The 14,309-nt window shown below is 44.1% G+C and overlaps 1 protein-coding gene across 1 annotated transcript in view; it reads left to right on the top strand.

The window, feature by feature from the left end:
* The window catches only part of LOC109481196 (hemicentin-2-like), a 43,324-nt gene extending 34,705 nt beyond the window's left edge, over positions 1-8,619 (top strand). Inside the window, exons 7-11 of the mRNA XM_019783724.1 lie at positions 1,254-1,367; positions 2,514-2,601; positions 3,730-3,839; positions 5,921-6,051; positions 6,761-8,619. Of these exons, the coding sequence (XP_019639283.1) occupies positions 1,254-1,367; positions 2,514-2,601; positions 3,730-3,839; positions 5,921-6,051; positions 6,761-7,285 (968 nt within the window). The 3' untranslated portion in view covers positions 7,286-8,619. The remainder of the gene's footprint in view (positions 1-1,253; positions 1,368-2,513; positions 2,602-3,729; positions 3,840-5,920; positions 6,052-6,760) is intronic.
* The last annotated feature ends 5,690 nt before the right edge of the window (positions 8,620-14,309 follow it).

The raw sequence follows: 14,309 nt of genomic DNA on the forward strand, positions 1-14,309 counted from the left end.
CGCCGAAGGGCGGTTTTGCCGTATGATTGATACAGACAGATAACAACTTATGGAATGTTCGCCAGGGAGAAGCACGGCGGTTAAACTTGTAATGCAGTATAACTTCCTGCCAGTAAAATGTATTCACTCTCAGCGGACCTTACTGAACCTGCCGTAAATGTATTACATTTTAAAGTGGCTACAGGCAAAGAGACGTATTTTTGAAACATAGTGCCGTTGAATTCCCTTATACGACGTACTTTTATTGCAAATAGGGAGGTATAGTGAAATAATGAACTTTATTAACAATGTATCCAAACTGCAATACCTTGTATTTGCACAAATAAACTTTGTTTGGTAGCTCAAGAGTCCAGAAAAGTCACAATTGACAGGTCCAATTCACAAGACGTGCTTCCTTCACCGGTGAATGTCGCCATCTTTGTTACGACTGACATTCCCACTAGAATTTAGATTTCATAACCGAAGCTAGGAACGATTATGTTATTAAAACTTCATTTCAAGGCAGAAAAGCCTACCTGTAGATCTGCTCAATGGTATATACCTACATATTTCTGTGGGATTCACGGTGAAAAGATTTCACCGGCACAGAGGAACCGTCGGCGGCACGGAGCTAACCAGGTTCTCCCTCCCCGGGCTCCGTACACGTCGTTAGAAATATCGACATTTCCTGTAGAATTGACAGCTATCTTAAAAGATTTAACATTGCGAAGTGAAACGGGCTGGAACAGGGCGGAATGAGCTGTGGATAATTCATTACCAAGTTGATGGTCCTCCGAGGGCCGTGGTAAGAGTGTAATGGATGTGTGCCTGGGAGGAGATGTAGGGTCGGGTCTGGACGTGTACGTGTCGAGTGTCTGTGAACGTGACTCACCTCTGACTTGTTCCACCTGACAATGTACTCAGAGGTTTATCCTGTATTATAACTGTATTGTATATAGTACTTCTCGTATTGATTGTGTATTTCTATTGTCCCAGAACTACCTGAAAACAGGTTAAATGACCTGAGTGTAACCTTCTGGTAAAATCAATCAATCAATCAACCAATCAATCAATCAATCAATCAAAAATCAATCAATCAAAAATCAATCAATCAATCAAAAGTTATTGCAGCCTCACTAACAATGACTACCACTTGCCCAGTGTTAGTACACACTTTGCTATTGCAATGACGTATGTACGAAGTATGCCTGACCTATGACCCGTTGTGACCTCTCGGATAGAGGTTCTAACCTATGACCCTTGACCTGTTTCAGCCTCCCGTACCATGGTCATCGCCATCTCCACCGCGGCAGCTGCATCCGGGACATTGCTGCTCATCATGATCGTGTTTTGTTTCCGCTGGTGGTTGCGCAGGCGCAAAACATCAGGTACGCTATTACCATAGACAGTTAGACAGTGCTTTAGAAATCTGAAGAAACATCGTTTCTATTAAAGAGAGTGAGAAAAAGCTACAGAATACGAGGTCATTGCCCCAAAGAATACATACGAGCCTACGGCCAGGACACTGCCCCAGACTGTCAAAAGTGACAAGGCGGAAGACTTAGATCATGTGCTGAAAAAAATGAAGAAAGAGATGACTAATGGTGGCATTATAGAGGTGACCACGGACTGTCTGAAATAAGACAAGTCTTGAACTTGCTGAAGAAAAGGTATGCCTTGAAGAGCTGCTTTGATCCCTTGAAAGACGTATCTTCCAGAGTACTCTGCCTCCTGTGAAGTAACGATAGACTGTGCTTGTTTAACAAGTGCATATTTGCATTTATATCATGCATTGCAAACTCACAGCTGATCTGAATTAAACATGGGAAAGAATGACTTAAAAGGAATCTTTGATCTCCGTGAAAGAAATGAATACGGCATGAACACCGTGGCCACACAGGGCGGTCTGCGGAGGAGTGATGCCGGGCGGGCCGCACGCGTGGAGCGCCTGAGCCCGGACTGATAGCCTAACCTTCAAACAAATGCCAGATGAAAGGTTGTCAGGGAATGATTTATATTTCCCGGCGGTAATGAACGCCAACAAAGGCGGCCTGCAGGACAGAGCGCGGAGACGCTGTTATGGAAGGTATCTACCCGGATCTGATGGGATTTAGGAAGGTCGACAGGGTTAAAACCAGGACTTAATCAAAAGATTGACTAGCCTTCATTCAAGGCGAGAAACGAGATCTATCTCTCGCCTTTCCTGGCTAGGAAAAAGCCGAAACAAGTAGATTGGAAAACTACTGTTGCTGCAGTAATAGGATGAAGAGATACATGTGACCTGCAGGCGTGAGCGTCCAACCAATGCTGGGTATCAAGAGAAAACTACTTTCATTCGTGACGTTGAAACAAGTTTACCATAAAAAAATTCAATAGCATAGTGGGATATATTGTAATACATGTAGTCAAATACGTTTTGCCTGATGCAACTAGACGATATCCTTTAATGGCAAGAGCTGCCTTGAAACTTTAAGATTATGTGTGAATAATGAATTGTACTCGCCACTCCTCCAACGTATTCTTTTGTGTTGCAGCCACCGCTGCCAAGACATCTGAAGCTTTCATCCGCTGCCCGGCCTCAGAGATGAAGAAACCAGTCAACAATTACTGCGAAAGTCCAAGGTAAGCACATCACTCTAACGGCCATATGTGCTGTACTGTTATGAACATTCAGTAAGGAAACTTTGATTTTGGAATGGCACTAGAAATTTGGAAGGTTGGGCCAAGTGTTATTAAAGTCAAATCCAGACAGAAGACACTAAAATAACGACGAAAGAAACGTATGAAGCTGCAAACCTCTAACAAGCTGTAATGTAGCACGTCCAACATGGCGCCGCTGAAGTTTGGAAAACGACTTCCCAAATTCAAAGTGACCTTTGTGATATGCCGTAATGTTGCATGTAAACCTTTACTATCGGGGTGTTCATAAACTTACATTTGGTTATGGAGCAAGTAGAATGGAGGAAAATACGCTGACTTTTATGCCCTTTACGACATGTCTAAGCATCAGAGACAATAATGTCTATGTAACATTTTGGCTCCAAGACCCAGATGTCTCGTAAACTGCACCGTATTCTTGGGACTAAGAGAGCTTTGATGAACGGAATCTGGTTTAACAACCTCAACTCTGGCTTTTCACTTTAATCAAATCTCATTTGTAGTATACTCCTTATTACACCTTCCCCATCACAACTCTAACAGGAGTAAAGACTTTGACGCATTTATTAACGCCCCGGGTGCTTCTGGAAACTTATGAGCGATGTGAGTTTACCGGGGTTTAATATAATCCACGTAATCCCAAGTACCTGCGGGTGTTTGTAACGTGGGGAGGGGGAGCCAATAATCAGGTGTACACAAGGAGTAAAACTGAGCCCCGTTTCTAACAGTATTACAGAAGATTATCCTTGTGGTTGCGGGCTGTTGTAGGGACTTCATAGTAGGGAACTCTCGTCTTATCCGCCAAACAACCTCGATACTGCTTTGCCTCTTATGTAGAGTAACATTGACAGACAGTGATAAATTCTGTGCCATTTTCCACGATCGAACTGTGCAGTGAAAGTAAACGATTTGGTAGTAGCGGCTGGCAACCCTAAAAGCTGCATTGTCCCAGACAGTTTTCCATTAGTGGTATAACAGTAAATGTTTGTAGATTAAGTTCGTGGACAAAGGTAAAATGTACGACCCGATGATGTTAAAAGAATTTGTTATATACGAACTGCAGCTTCTGAATATGGCTGTGTAATTTCGCAGGTTAAAGGCGAGTATGGTTGAGGTCCATCAGCTGAATGGTGCCCTGAAGCAGCGGACCTGCTCAACACTTGTGGACGACGACTCACCCTGTGATGAGCTCTTCTTCCCTTGTAAGTACTAGTAGCCTGACTACATCGCGTATCTACCGGCCTCTTCACTGCTCATGGCCCTGGAAGCTTGATGGCCAACACTTCTAGTCAGGAGAATCGGGACTATCTGAGTCCTGTTGATTTATGGTTATATGCTAACATGAGCCAGTTATTGTCAGATTGACAACAATCTCTTGCGATTGTGTTGGCGGCTATGATGGTTCGTTTCCATAGTGACAGAGAATTCTGAGCTCCTATTGGACTGGTGTTCATAGTGATAAAGAGGTCTGAGCCTCTATTGGCAGTTCTGGGAATTACGTTAGCTCTCTTGAGTTAGCGGTGTATGGCCGCAAGCTTTAGAAGAGGGGGCCTAATCAGTTCCTGACAGCGGGAGATTGTGTAACACAGGGTATATGTACTAGTATGTCAAACAAAGTGTGGAGTTTGACATTTTCAATCGATACCAAGCGCAGACTTTTTCCTAAAATCTTCACAAAAATTTGAATACATGTCTGTCAGTGACATTCGTGTAAAATAAGATACAACGTAGCCGTCCTATGAATAGGTGACAAGTAATTTTTCATCAGCGTCTGAAAGTGTCCGTAATCCTTCATCGGTCACATTGCTACAGCCTCTGATGACCACCAGAACTGACCAGCTACATTTCTACACTTAATTGCATATATAGGGTTTCATGTATCATATTTGGTTTCAGCGGGAGTTTTCATCCCATGTTCTTTATGTAGGCTAAATGTAACTTTTACAAAATCATTTAAATAAGCTTATCAATAATTCAAAATATATAAGTGGCATTAGAGTGATTAGCATATCAAGTTTCACGTGATAGAGCTTTGAAATTTTATTTTCTTCCGAGTCATTTGAATTTCTTTAAAAAATCTCCTTGAAATGGCAAATCGACAAGGTCGACGGAAGCACGTCTGCGAAATTTGTGTCTGGAAAACCGGGATCTATAAGACAAATGGGCCGTTGGCTATTAAAGCGAAGGAGGCCGGGCAGAACGTCACATCTTTCAACATCTGGTGATTGGTATAGATGATCGATACTTTACTTCTCTAAGGAGAAAAAGATATGCGCAAAGACGGAGCGCCCGTCAAGAAAGTAAGCTTCACTGTGCAGATAGTCGTGAGTGTGCTTATAATATTGTACCAAAAGAATGATTGTATCCTGAAAGTGTACCATTGCACCATACATATTGTTCAGCCTTTACTAGTTAATCGGACAGGCCCGCCGGAAATGTATGTGTGACTCCGTCCAAAGTAGACCACGTAGTCAGATCTATGGTATGATGTATCATTCCTATGGATTTATGTATTGATAAACTGCGACAAAGTGCATTACAGAGACTTACCCGCCCAGACAGCGGCAGCCGATAACAGGCGCCCCATCAACATTACATACTGATGAACACATTCTACATTAACGATCAATAATGTCAGACCAGGGGTCAAGAGTAGCAGGCTGATCAAACTATCGTCAATGACAACCAGAACAAGATAAAGCAATGATTAACCTAAGTAGATACATACATATGCAGGCAAAATGCATTACTAAGTGGATTACTTGCACATGCTATCTGATGGAACGGCGACTAGTGCATCAAGGCGATGCGGAATGTGGAGGAAATCTCCCGTCGGAGTCCAGAGTAGCCCTGCAGCAGTAGGGTAGAAACAAAGCAAGCCAAATTTTACAAACGTTAGAATCAAAGCAACTGAACTGATGGTACGAGCCTGTGATGTAGAAGAAGTCAGTCAACCTTTTATCAAAGTTTTGACAAATGCAAACTCGGTGATCTTTCGAACGGTTGTACTGCCTTCGTCAGGGCGATTGACCCAATACTTAATCTAATGAGCTTGCTGATAAAGATGGTACATATTTCGGGATATTAGTGTGTGCTTATTGTGCTTGCATATCAGTCTTGTGTGTTTGTATGTGTGAGTGTGCTTTGTGCGTGTATGAATGTGTCTGTGTCTGTGTGTGTGTCTGTGTGAGTAATTTTGAGTGTGTGTGAGCTAGGTGTCTTACTCTCTAGGTGTGTGTGACATGGTTACGATAACATATCACGCTGGTTTGTGTCCATTCAGTCCCAACAGAAGTGAGAAAAGAGTACGTCACGTTAGACAGACGGGTGTGTGGGGAGGACGACAGTCTGACCTGGGACAGTACCTACTACATCCGGGAACTTCAGAAACTGCCCACCAACACTGGTACCAAGGTGAGAAGGTTGTATCACGAAGCAAGATGGCCGCCCTGTCGCCATCTTGACTCTCAAACATGTAACTTAAGTTTCCTTTCCTTTCAAGTTTCCTTTATAGATGATATATGTGCCAACTTCTAAGTTCTAAGTATGCGTAGCCTACAGTTTGTTCCGTTATAAATGAAGGTTGACAAAAAGCTCTAAACCCCGGATTTAGAGCTCGGAACTCAGTCGGGTTAATGACGTCAAGCAAGCTTCAGATGTGTTCTACAAAGTTTCATTACTGGGGATGTGGGAGCAAACTCATGGCTGCTGAGGGGAAACTTTCCACAGAAGCTGATGTCTAAGGAGTTAGCACTAAACGAGATCACACCTTTCTGCTCTCTATCAATGCCGGCGCCATGCGATTCTACAGGCTGTTAAAATGAGGAAATGCTCTGCATATTTCCCTTTTGAGACTGTACAATGCAGTCGCTATGCAATGCAGTCATCTCAAAAGAGTACAATCGCGGTATAGATATTTTATTCATCATGTCTAGATCTAGCGTACTTCAGGAAACATGTCCAGTAGCATCTGATTGATTGTACAACCATCAGTCATGCAGATCCTTACAGTGATCCCATCCGTTTCCTGTACGTGTAGACATGCTCAAGCACCTGTAGACATGGGGGAATATTGATTAATGCATTTCGTTCAATCTTGAAGTCCTTATCTCTATTTCCGCAGGAGAAGCATCACGGCACGACGTCAAGAAGACGCTCAGACCACGCCCATGACGCGGGAGGACTGTTGGACCGCTCCGGCTCCAGACAGCACGTCGACGCGCCCACTTTAAAAGACCACCACAGAGTTCGCCCGGACTTCGTCCCGCGGACAGAAAGTCAGCGCAAACTGCGAACTTACAGAGCCGAGAACAGACCGCCGCACTCTGGTACAGCATACAATGAGAACCTAAAGAATCATCACGTAGATCGCGGGGGGAAACCAGGGGACAGATCACCGGGAAAATACAGCCCTGAAAGATCACAAACAAGAGATATTACTGATGTAGACTACAGGGCTACTCGCCAGCAGCTCGAGTCTAATAGACCCCGGTCCTCGCGACCGCGCCGCCCGGATGTGCAGAGACCTGGTCACGGCAGGGTGTACAGAGATCACTTCATCAGGGAGGAGGAATATGGCGAGCGACAGGACAGACAAACACAGAGAAAGAAACAACTTGTGGCTAATTTGGACCCCGTCGGACAATAACTGACGAATTCCAATGTTTAATCAATATCTAGTATTTCTTGTTATTTGTTTTGAGAGTTACAACTAATGGGTACAGACATTGACTGCAGCAGTCGGAAGTTAACTTGTAATGTGGACGGTACCTTCAGTATTCACAGTCTGACCATGGCGTTTGTTCTATCTGTAACTTTGAATCTTGTGTCAAACTGCCGACATGTGTCGTCCTGCCGCGCCTGTACAAACAGCCGTTCCCTCGGACCGGATTACTCCAAGACAAGACGGAAATCAAGACAAATTTCTCATCCTCTACAGTCAAAGACCAGACCTGTCTCTGCCCGGTGCATGATGGAGTAGGCCCACTCCCCTGGTCTCCAGGGATACAAAATTACCAGTGGTTTGGGAGGAACAGCTGATCAGATACGACAAGTGCATTATTCTTGCGTGTGGCTTCAGCGGTGGAAGCAATTAGCATTCTATACGGAAACAATCAGAGGACTGCTATGAAAAATTTACAAGCGCTCGCTGTCAATGGGTTTTACTTTTTCCTGTTGTTCTGAGTGTCAAACTTCTTTCAAACCCGCCATACAGAACAGTTCTTTATGTACCCAGGAGACCACGTCGATCCCCGAGGTCTCTTTACAGGTCAAAGTTTTAGGAAAGTAGCGAAGCAAATTTCCGCTGACTCGCCGTAACAGTTTGCGAGGGATTTTCCGGCCAGACAGTCCAGTTTAGTGTGAGAAATCATCATACAGAACTCGCTGGTTTGATCTTCTGTGGCGCCTGTGGGCACAGTTTTGTTAGAGCTGGGCTTCAGGCTCAATTATGGAAAACTTCCCGAAGCCGCTTATCTGGAATCTTATCTGCAACTCATGAATCCTGTCGCTGCTTTTTACGCCATCATCCATCTACTACTGCCCACCAAAATATGTGGATTTCGTGGTTTTAAATGTAGTTTGTCTCGTCTTTTATATCTTGAAAATACCAACCCTGACATACATGTAGGTATTTTATTGGCGACGGTTTCAAATCTGAATGTAGGAACGGGTCCGGATAATATCTAAATATAATGCAACAGGGAGTTGGCATGAATGCTGACTATTTCCCCAGAAAGTAGATGATCCTACTTTCCCACAGGATCAGTACAGGTTCTATCTATCATCTCCCCCACCAATCGCAGGGGTACACTTAAGAAGATAGAGCGGCAATTCTTAACAGGGATACATGATTGTAATTCATCACATCCGCACACCAATTGTGCGAAGGAAATCAGTCATCAATTAGAGGGTGTTCTTTGCTGCCTTGTGTTTAACAACATGACAAAAGTTCCCACTCGATGACAAGAGTCGATATTTCATCCCATGATTTTGCAGTTTAGGGAATACTAAGTCTAGCGTTAGTTGTCATCATGCAAAGATTTTGTTTGCATGTGAATCAAACGATGATTAATCTTGTCTCATATAAGCATTTGTTTAGCGTGATTAAACTTAAATCCAAGATGCAGTGTAAATTCATAAAGTAGAACGAAATAATTTACAGACTATGAGCCTTTTAATTCCTCGTTTTGCTCTGATGATTTCAGAAGCCCAGCCTTGATTGGAAACTGTCATCGCGCCAGCATCATTGAGACCGGGTTTAAAACACATCATCGTAAATCTCAGCCCGTGCTACCGTTCATTTTGTAGGATTACCCTGTAATCCAAGATGATGTGTGCACTTATAGTAGTAGTGCGCAATAATCCACGTACATCAATCCTTTTAATTATTCTCTTTGCCAGCTTGCTTGCAGGCTGCCGTTGCTCCAGCTGACAGTACGGTTGAACTCTACAGATGGACCCCATAGTTTACTTTACCAGACTGCCGGTGCAGGTTCACTAGACGAGAATTCAACACTCTCTTGAAAGAATAGATATGGCGGCAAGTGTTGAATCACGCCTACACAACAATGTCCAGATCCTTGTCTATGTACGTCAAGAAAAGTATTGGGGGTGGGCGGGCGTCTTCAAAATGTACGCTATGGGCATAATCAGTGGATCGGTCCAAGGGACTGATATATGACTGCGATGCGAAAGATGTCGGTTAGCTGAGGATTAATGGACTCTCAACACACACAAGGTCTCTGAAACGGTTAGTCCTTTCAATACTTGGCAAGTCGTATGGGTCACAGCATCAGGAATCAGTACTTTCGACATCGACCTTCTGGACCAGACGAAGGGTGAGGCAGCATCTGTAGTTGTAAGTCACATCTCATACCCCGGTAAGAGTCCGTAATGACTCCAATCACCAAGGTAATCGGTTCCCCTCTCCTCTCACTTACAGACGGATTTGTTCGTATGATAACCTCCTTCCCACGTAATACCAGTGGGCCGAAAGGACCTCTCGCCGCCTTGAAAGAAATCAGAAGATGTCTCTTCTCAAGTGTTCTTAATCTTAGCCTTTATGGTGTCCATGATTGTGAAAGTTTTCCAGATCACATCGCTAATGCTTAATCAGGACGGCCGACAACCTTGCTGAAGAAGTGAGCTACAAAGCTACTGTAAAAAAATACCCTGTTATCCCAGGTCGGTCTAAAATTATGTTTGCACTCGACAGATCAAACGACAGATGATAATTTACAATTCAGAGCCTGATTTCATTTCAGAATATCAATCTATTTTTATGAGCCGTTTTCTGTTTGTCACGTTGTTTCTTTATGGATCGGCGACATAAAATATGATACTAGTTCCAACACTGCCGCTGGTAATGAGAAACATCCTACCGCTTTGATCACATACAGCCCAGGGCTACAGAGATGGCAGACGGTTCTAATTAATATTTTCTACTCTAACCCCGTCGACGTTTAATTAAGCAAGTTTGAGGCACCTCTACGCTTGCACACCGAACACACTCATTGACATTCACAACCAAGGGCACAATCAGACAGCTCGTCAAATCGGCGGCACCATAGCCTGGTATCCAGCCTTGTTAGCTTTAGTCCGCTACCCAAGATCCGCTCCATCTTGGGTAGCGGACTAAAGCTAACAAGGCTGGATACCAGGCTACGGCACCAGGAAACACTAAGAAAACTTCAAAGTCGACTCGAAGTTACAGAGACATTAGAAAACAAGACCAAAAGAACTGAGGAGTTTGGAGCAAGAGAAAACAGATGCATTGGCAACTGTACAAAATTGTCTGTGAATTCACTGAACGTGCATATCTAATGTGTCATTTATTTATATTATGTAATATAACCAGCTACCGCCGCGAGCCTCAAGGCGTATTTGTCACGCCAATGGGCAGTTACAATACTTGGGTATTCACACACGCCTTGTCCCCCAGCGGCAGACAACAGAGTTAGTTTACTAAGTTATAAAGCCTGCGTGACGGATATAGTGTTCAGTTTTGTGTGTAGAATTGATGATTGCCTTTCTAAGGCTGGCCGGTAACAAACGGGTCTTCTTTCGGGCATTATCTAAACATGAACCTCGAAAACAGCCGGCTGTATTTCTTCCCTAATGTCCGTGGGTTCACCCGGCGCCACGTTAACCCTGGCCGAGCGGACGTGATGTGGTTCGTCCATATGCAGCGGTGTCGGATCCCGGTTTGAACCGTCCGCCAGGAGAGCGCCGTTACCGGGGTTATTAGGGTAGGAAGGCGGGCTTTGTGCAGGGATGTAGTCCGCAGATCTGGCGATAAGACATTGACGACGTTGTTTCTCGCACCTTTGACCCGCGGCTCTATCTGCAGGTGGGAAACAAATCGGCTTACCTGGAGCTCAGCCCGTATCTCATGTAATATTTACACCTGATTACAGGTATAGAGTGACCCGCACAAAAAGGAAACCCGTGTGTACCACTCGGTCCATTGTCCTACATGCTCGCATTACTCTCCACGGTTTGTGCTCAGTTCAGGCTGAACAGGCTCTGCGTGCCACTAAGTGGCTGGCCTGCGGCAGTGGCCCCTCATTAAGATATCTGAAATGGAACGGAGCAGCTCGTCGGTGGGGGATCAGGAACGCTTTAATTCCTCCCCGCGGCAGGTGAAATATCGCACGGGCCAGATCCGCAGCCACGTGGAAAATAATCCCGTCAGTGGTACTGATGGGTGGCCCGGGGATAGAGACACAGCCGCTCATATTGCTGACGAAAAGCTCGACTTGGTCCCTCGCTGTTGGTAGAGAAACAGCCTCGGGTCATCTGCAACTGAAGGGTTCTTTTGCTATATGATCTTACCTCTGGTGTAATAATCTAGTAATAACATTATGATATTACTTTGTTATGTATAAACATGCATTGGTTCAGACGAAAAGCTCGATTGGTCCCCCGTATAGAGAAACAGCTCATCTGTAGCCGAATGGTTCTTTTGCTATGATCTTACTTATGTATCTATCTACTACTTACTTATCTAATTATCTAGTAATAACATTATAAGCCATCTTAAAGTTCACATGTTACTTTGTCAAGTACGAACATAAATTGATGCAGATTCCCACTGAGGAAGAAACTGAAGTCATCGAGGCCTGCAGCGACTTACTCCTTTTGCCTTTGATCTTGCCGCAGACAAAATGATGCAGTGATAACACTGTAAATCACTTTATCACTTTAAACTTGCATATTGCTTTCTTATGTGCAAACCTCCATTCATACAGACGAAAAGCTCGATTTGGTTCCCATTGACCAAGAGCCTGAGCTCATCTGCAGCCGCTGGCTTCTTTTGGTATCATCTAGTAACAGCACTACAAAATACGTACTTACGCCTTACCGTTCGCACATAACTTAATCAAGTATAAACATGGGTTGATACAAACGAAAAGATCAACTTGGTTATGGTAGAGAAAGGGCCTTCACCTTCAGCCGCTGGGTCCTTCACCTATCTTTCCATTCGTGGCAATTCATCTAGTAAAAACGCTACGAATCCTTTTGATCCTCATAGTCTACATTATACTCTATCATGTATGAACGTCCTTTGAGACTAATGTCGGTTATGTTATACCATACACGTATCAGATGTATAGTGATGGAATGTTTATGATATGATGATGCTTCGCGTGGAGGGTAATTTTTCTTTGGCCTTTGTTTTACGATGATGCAAAGGGAAGGGACAATGAAGCATATAATATTCAATTGCACTAAACGTGTTTAATGTCAGTGAAAATGTCCAATGGCAAAGTCGGGCGAAATGCCAACAAGCACAGGAATGTCCAATGACATCAGGTAAACTGGAAGACAAAGATAAGACCTAATCGTGATTGAAACTATAAGTAGAATATATGTGCGGAATCCAACGTCCAATTCATCATTCAGACTGCCTCAAGCAGCCTCTGTAAGGCCTTGGTGACAAATGAACCGGCGTTCACTAAATCAATGCACAATCGTGCACCCTTTAACGTACTCAGCACAAACTTGAGTTAATGGTCCCTCAATGTCCGCTCACGTTTACCGGTCCCTTGACCGGGGAAGTCGAGGGAGCTTTTGCTGCTGACCACATCAACTGCACGTGATTCCCGAGTGCTGGAGTCTCATTGAAGGCCTGAGATCAATTCTGCCTAGGCATTGATCTCAGTGACATTTTTCTTTTCTTATCGTAGATGAGACCCAGTTATCAATGTTTTAGACCCGTATCTTGTTTTTTTTGTTTTGCATGGTCTTCTCCTTTCCGCCACACCATACAAGTATCTTTCAAGCCTAGGTTGACCACTACAAGTATGACAAGTACTGCGGACATTCACACCATTCAGTATGTACACACACATTGGTTTATGACAGTGCCCGGCCGGTGAACTATGATCAGATGTACAGTTGACAATAGAAAGTTGACAGGTTGAAGACCATTTCCCACGCTCCGGGTCCAGCTTTAGCGACCATTTCGCCCGTCCCTCTGTTGTAGTCGTGCTGACCAGCCCGCCCCCGGGAGGGTTATTTGTAGCCCTTTCATACTTTTTGATCATTTGATCGCTTCGGTCCCAGGGTCATTACCGTGACCGATGGGGCTGTCAGGCGGCCCGGGCACTGACGAATCACCGCCCGGCTACTTCTAAAGGTCCGGACATCCATTCACTCGGACCTCGGATAAATCTAAACGGCACCGCGAGAATTCTAAAGACTTCAGTCGCTATAGTTTGGCATTACTTTCTGGCAATTTTTCAAGTCTTGCCGCTCTATTCATTTGCAAGGACGAGTATCGTTTCCGACGTGTTCGAAGCTCGTTTGAGAATCTGTAGCCGTGATTGTGTGAGTGGATGATTTGCTCATGTCTGCCCATCTGATGCACAAAATCATTGTAAATCTGTGCTTCCACAGTAGATTCTTCTGCTGCGATCTTAAAAGAACCTGCCCGTTCAGTCAGGCGTTTCTAATCACCCTGAGGTAGAAACTCCTAAGGCTGTTCCGGTGACCTGTATACACCCGCCACAGGGAGCACCTGTGGGGAAAACTGACCCAACATCAACCTTACACGATTCTAAATGTCAGAAGCATTTGTCACACTTATGGTAGCTTATTAAGGTCGAAAGAGGCCTTCCACGATTCGTCCTCAAACACACTTAAGCTGGATAAAAAGGTTAAAAGCTACATAGTTTCACATTATTGTAGAGAGGATTCATGTGTGCATTCAAATGATAACACAGGCTTAACATAGTATGATATATCATCTTTGTCATCTCCAGGTTAGTCGTTTCAACCTTTACGGACAAAACAACCTATGAGGAATCTGAAAAAAATGTATTTTCTGCACCATGCACTCTCAGTAAAATGGCGAGAGACAGAATGTAATGACTGTTAGGACATGAGAAAGAGCACTGATGAAAGAGAATAACATGAAAGGAAGGGCTTCAGTTGGGAGGGAGCCAACATCGTGGCGACGAGTGGAGAGAAGTGGAAAACTTCTGAACTAACTGACCGATGTCCTAATTAAGAACAGGAGAAACTAAGTTTAAGTCTTAGCAAGTAACGAAGTGGAATCAGTGTAGGCGAACTCTGTGAACAAAAACATGGCACACAAACTTAACGAATTGATGAGTGAACAAAGTCCATCGTAGTATAAGCTCACAGTAGATGCCTGAGGGCTGAAG

The sequence above is a fragment of the Branchiostoma belcheri genome, unplaced genomic scaffold (genome assembly GCF_001625305.1).
Source record: "Branchiostoma belcheri isolate BF01 breed outbred unplaced genomic scaffold, Haploidv18h27 scaffold54, whole genome shotgun sequence".
Taxonomy (NCBI): domain Eukaryota; kingdom Metazoa; phylum Chordata; class Leptocardii; order Amphioxiformes; family Branchiostomatidae; genus Branchiostoma; species Branchiostoma belcheri.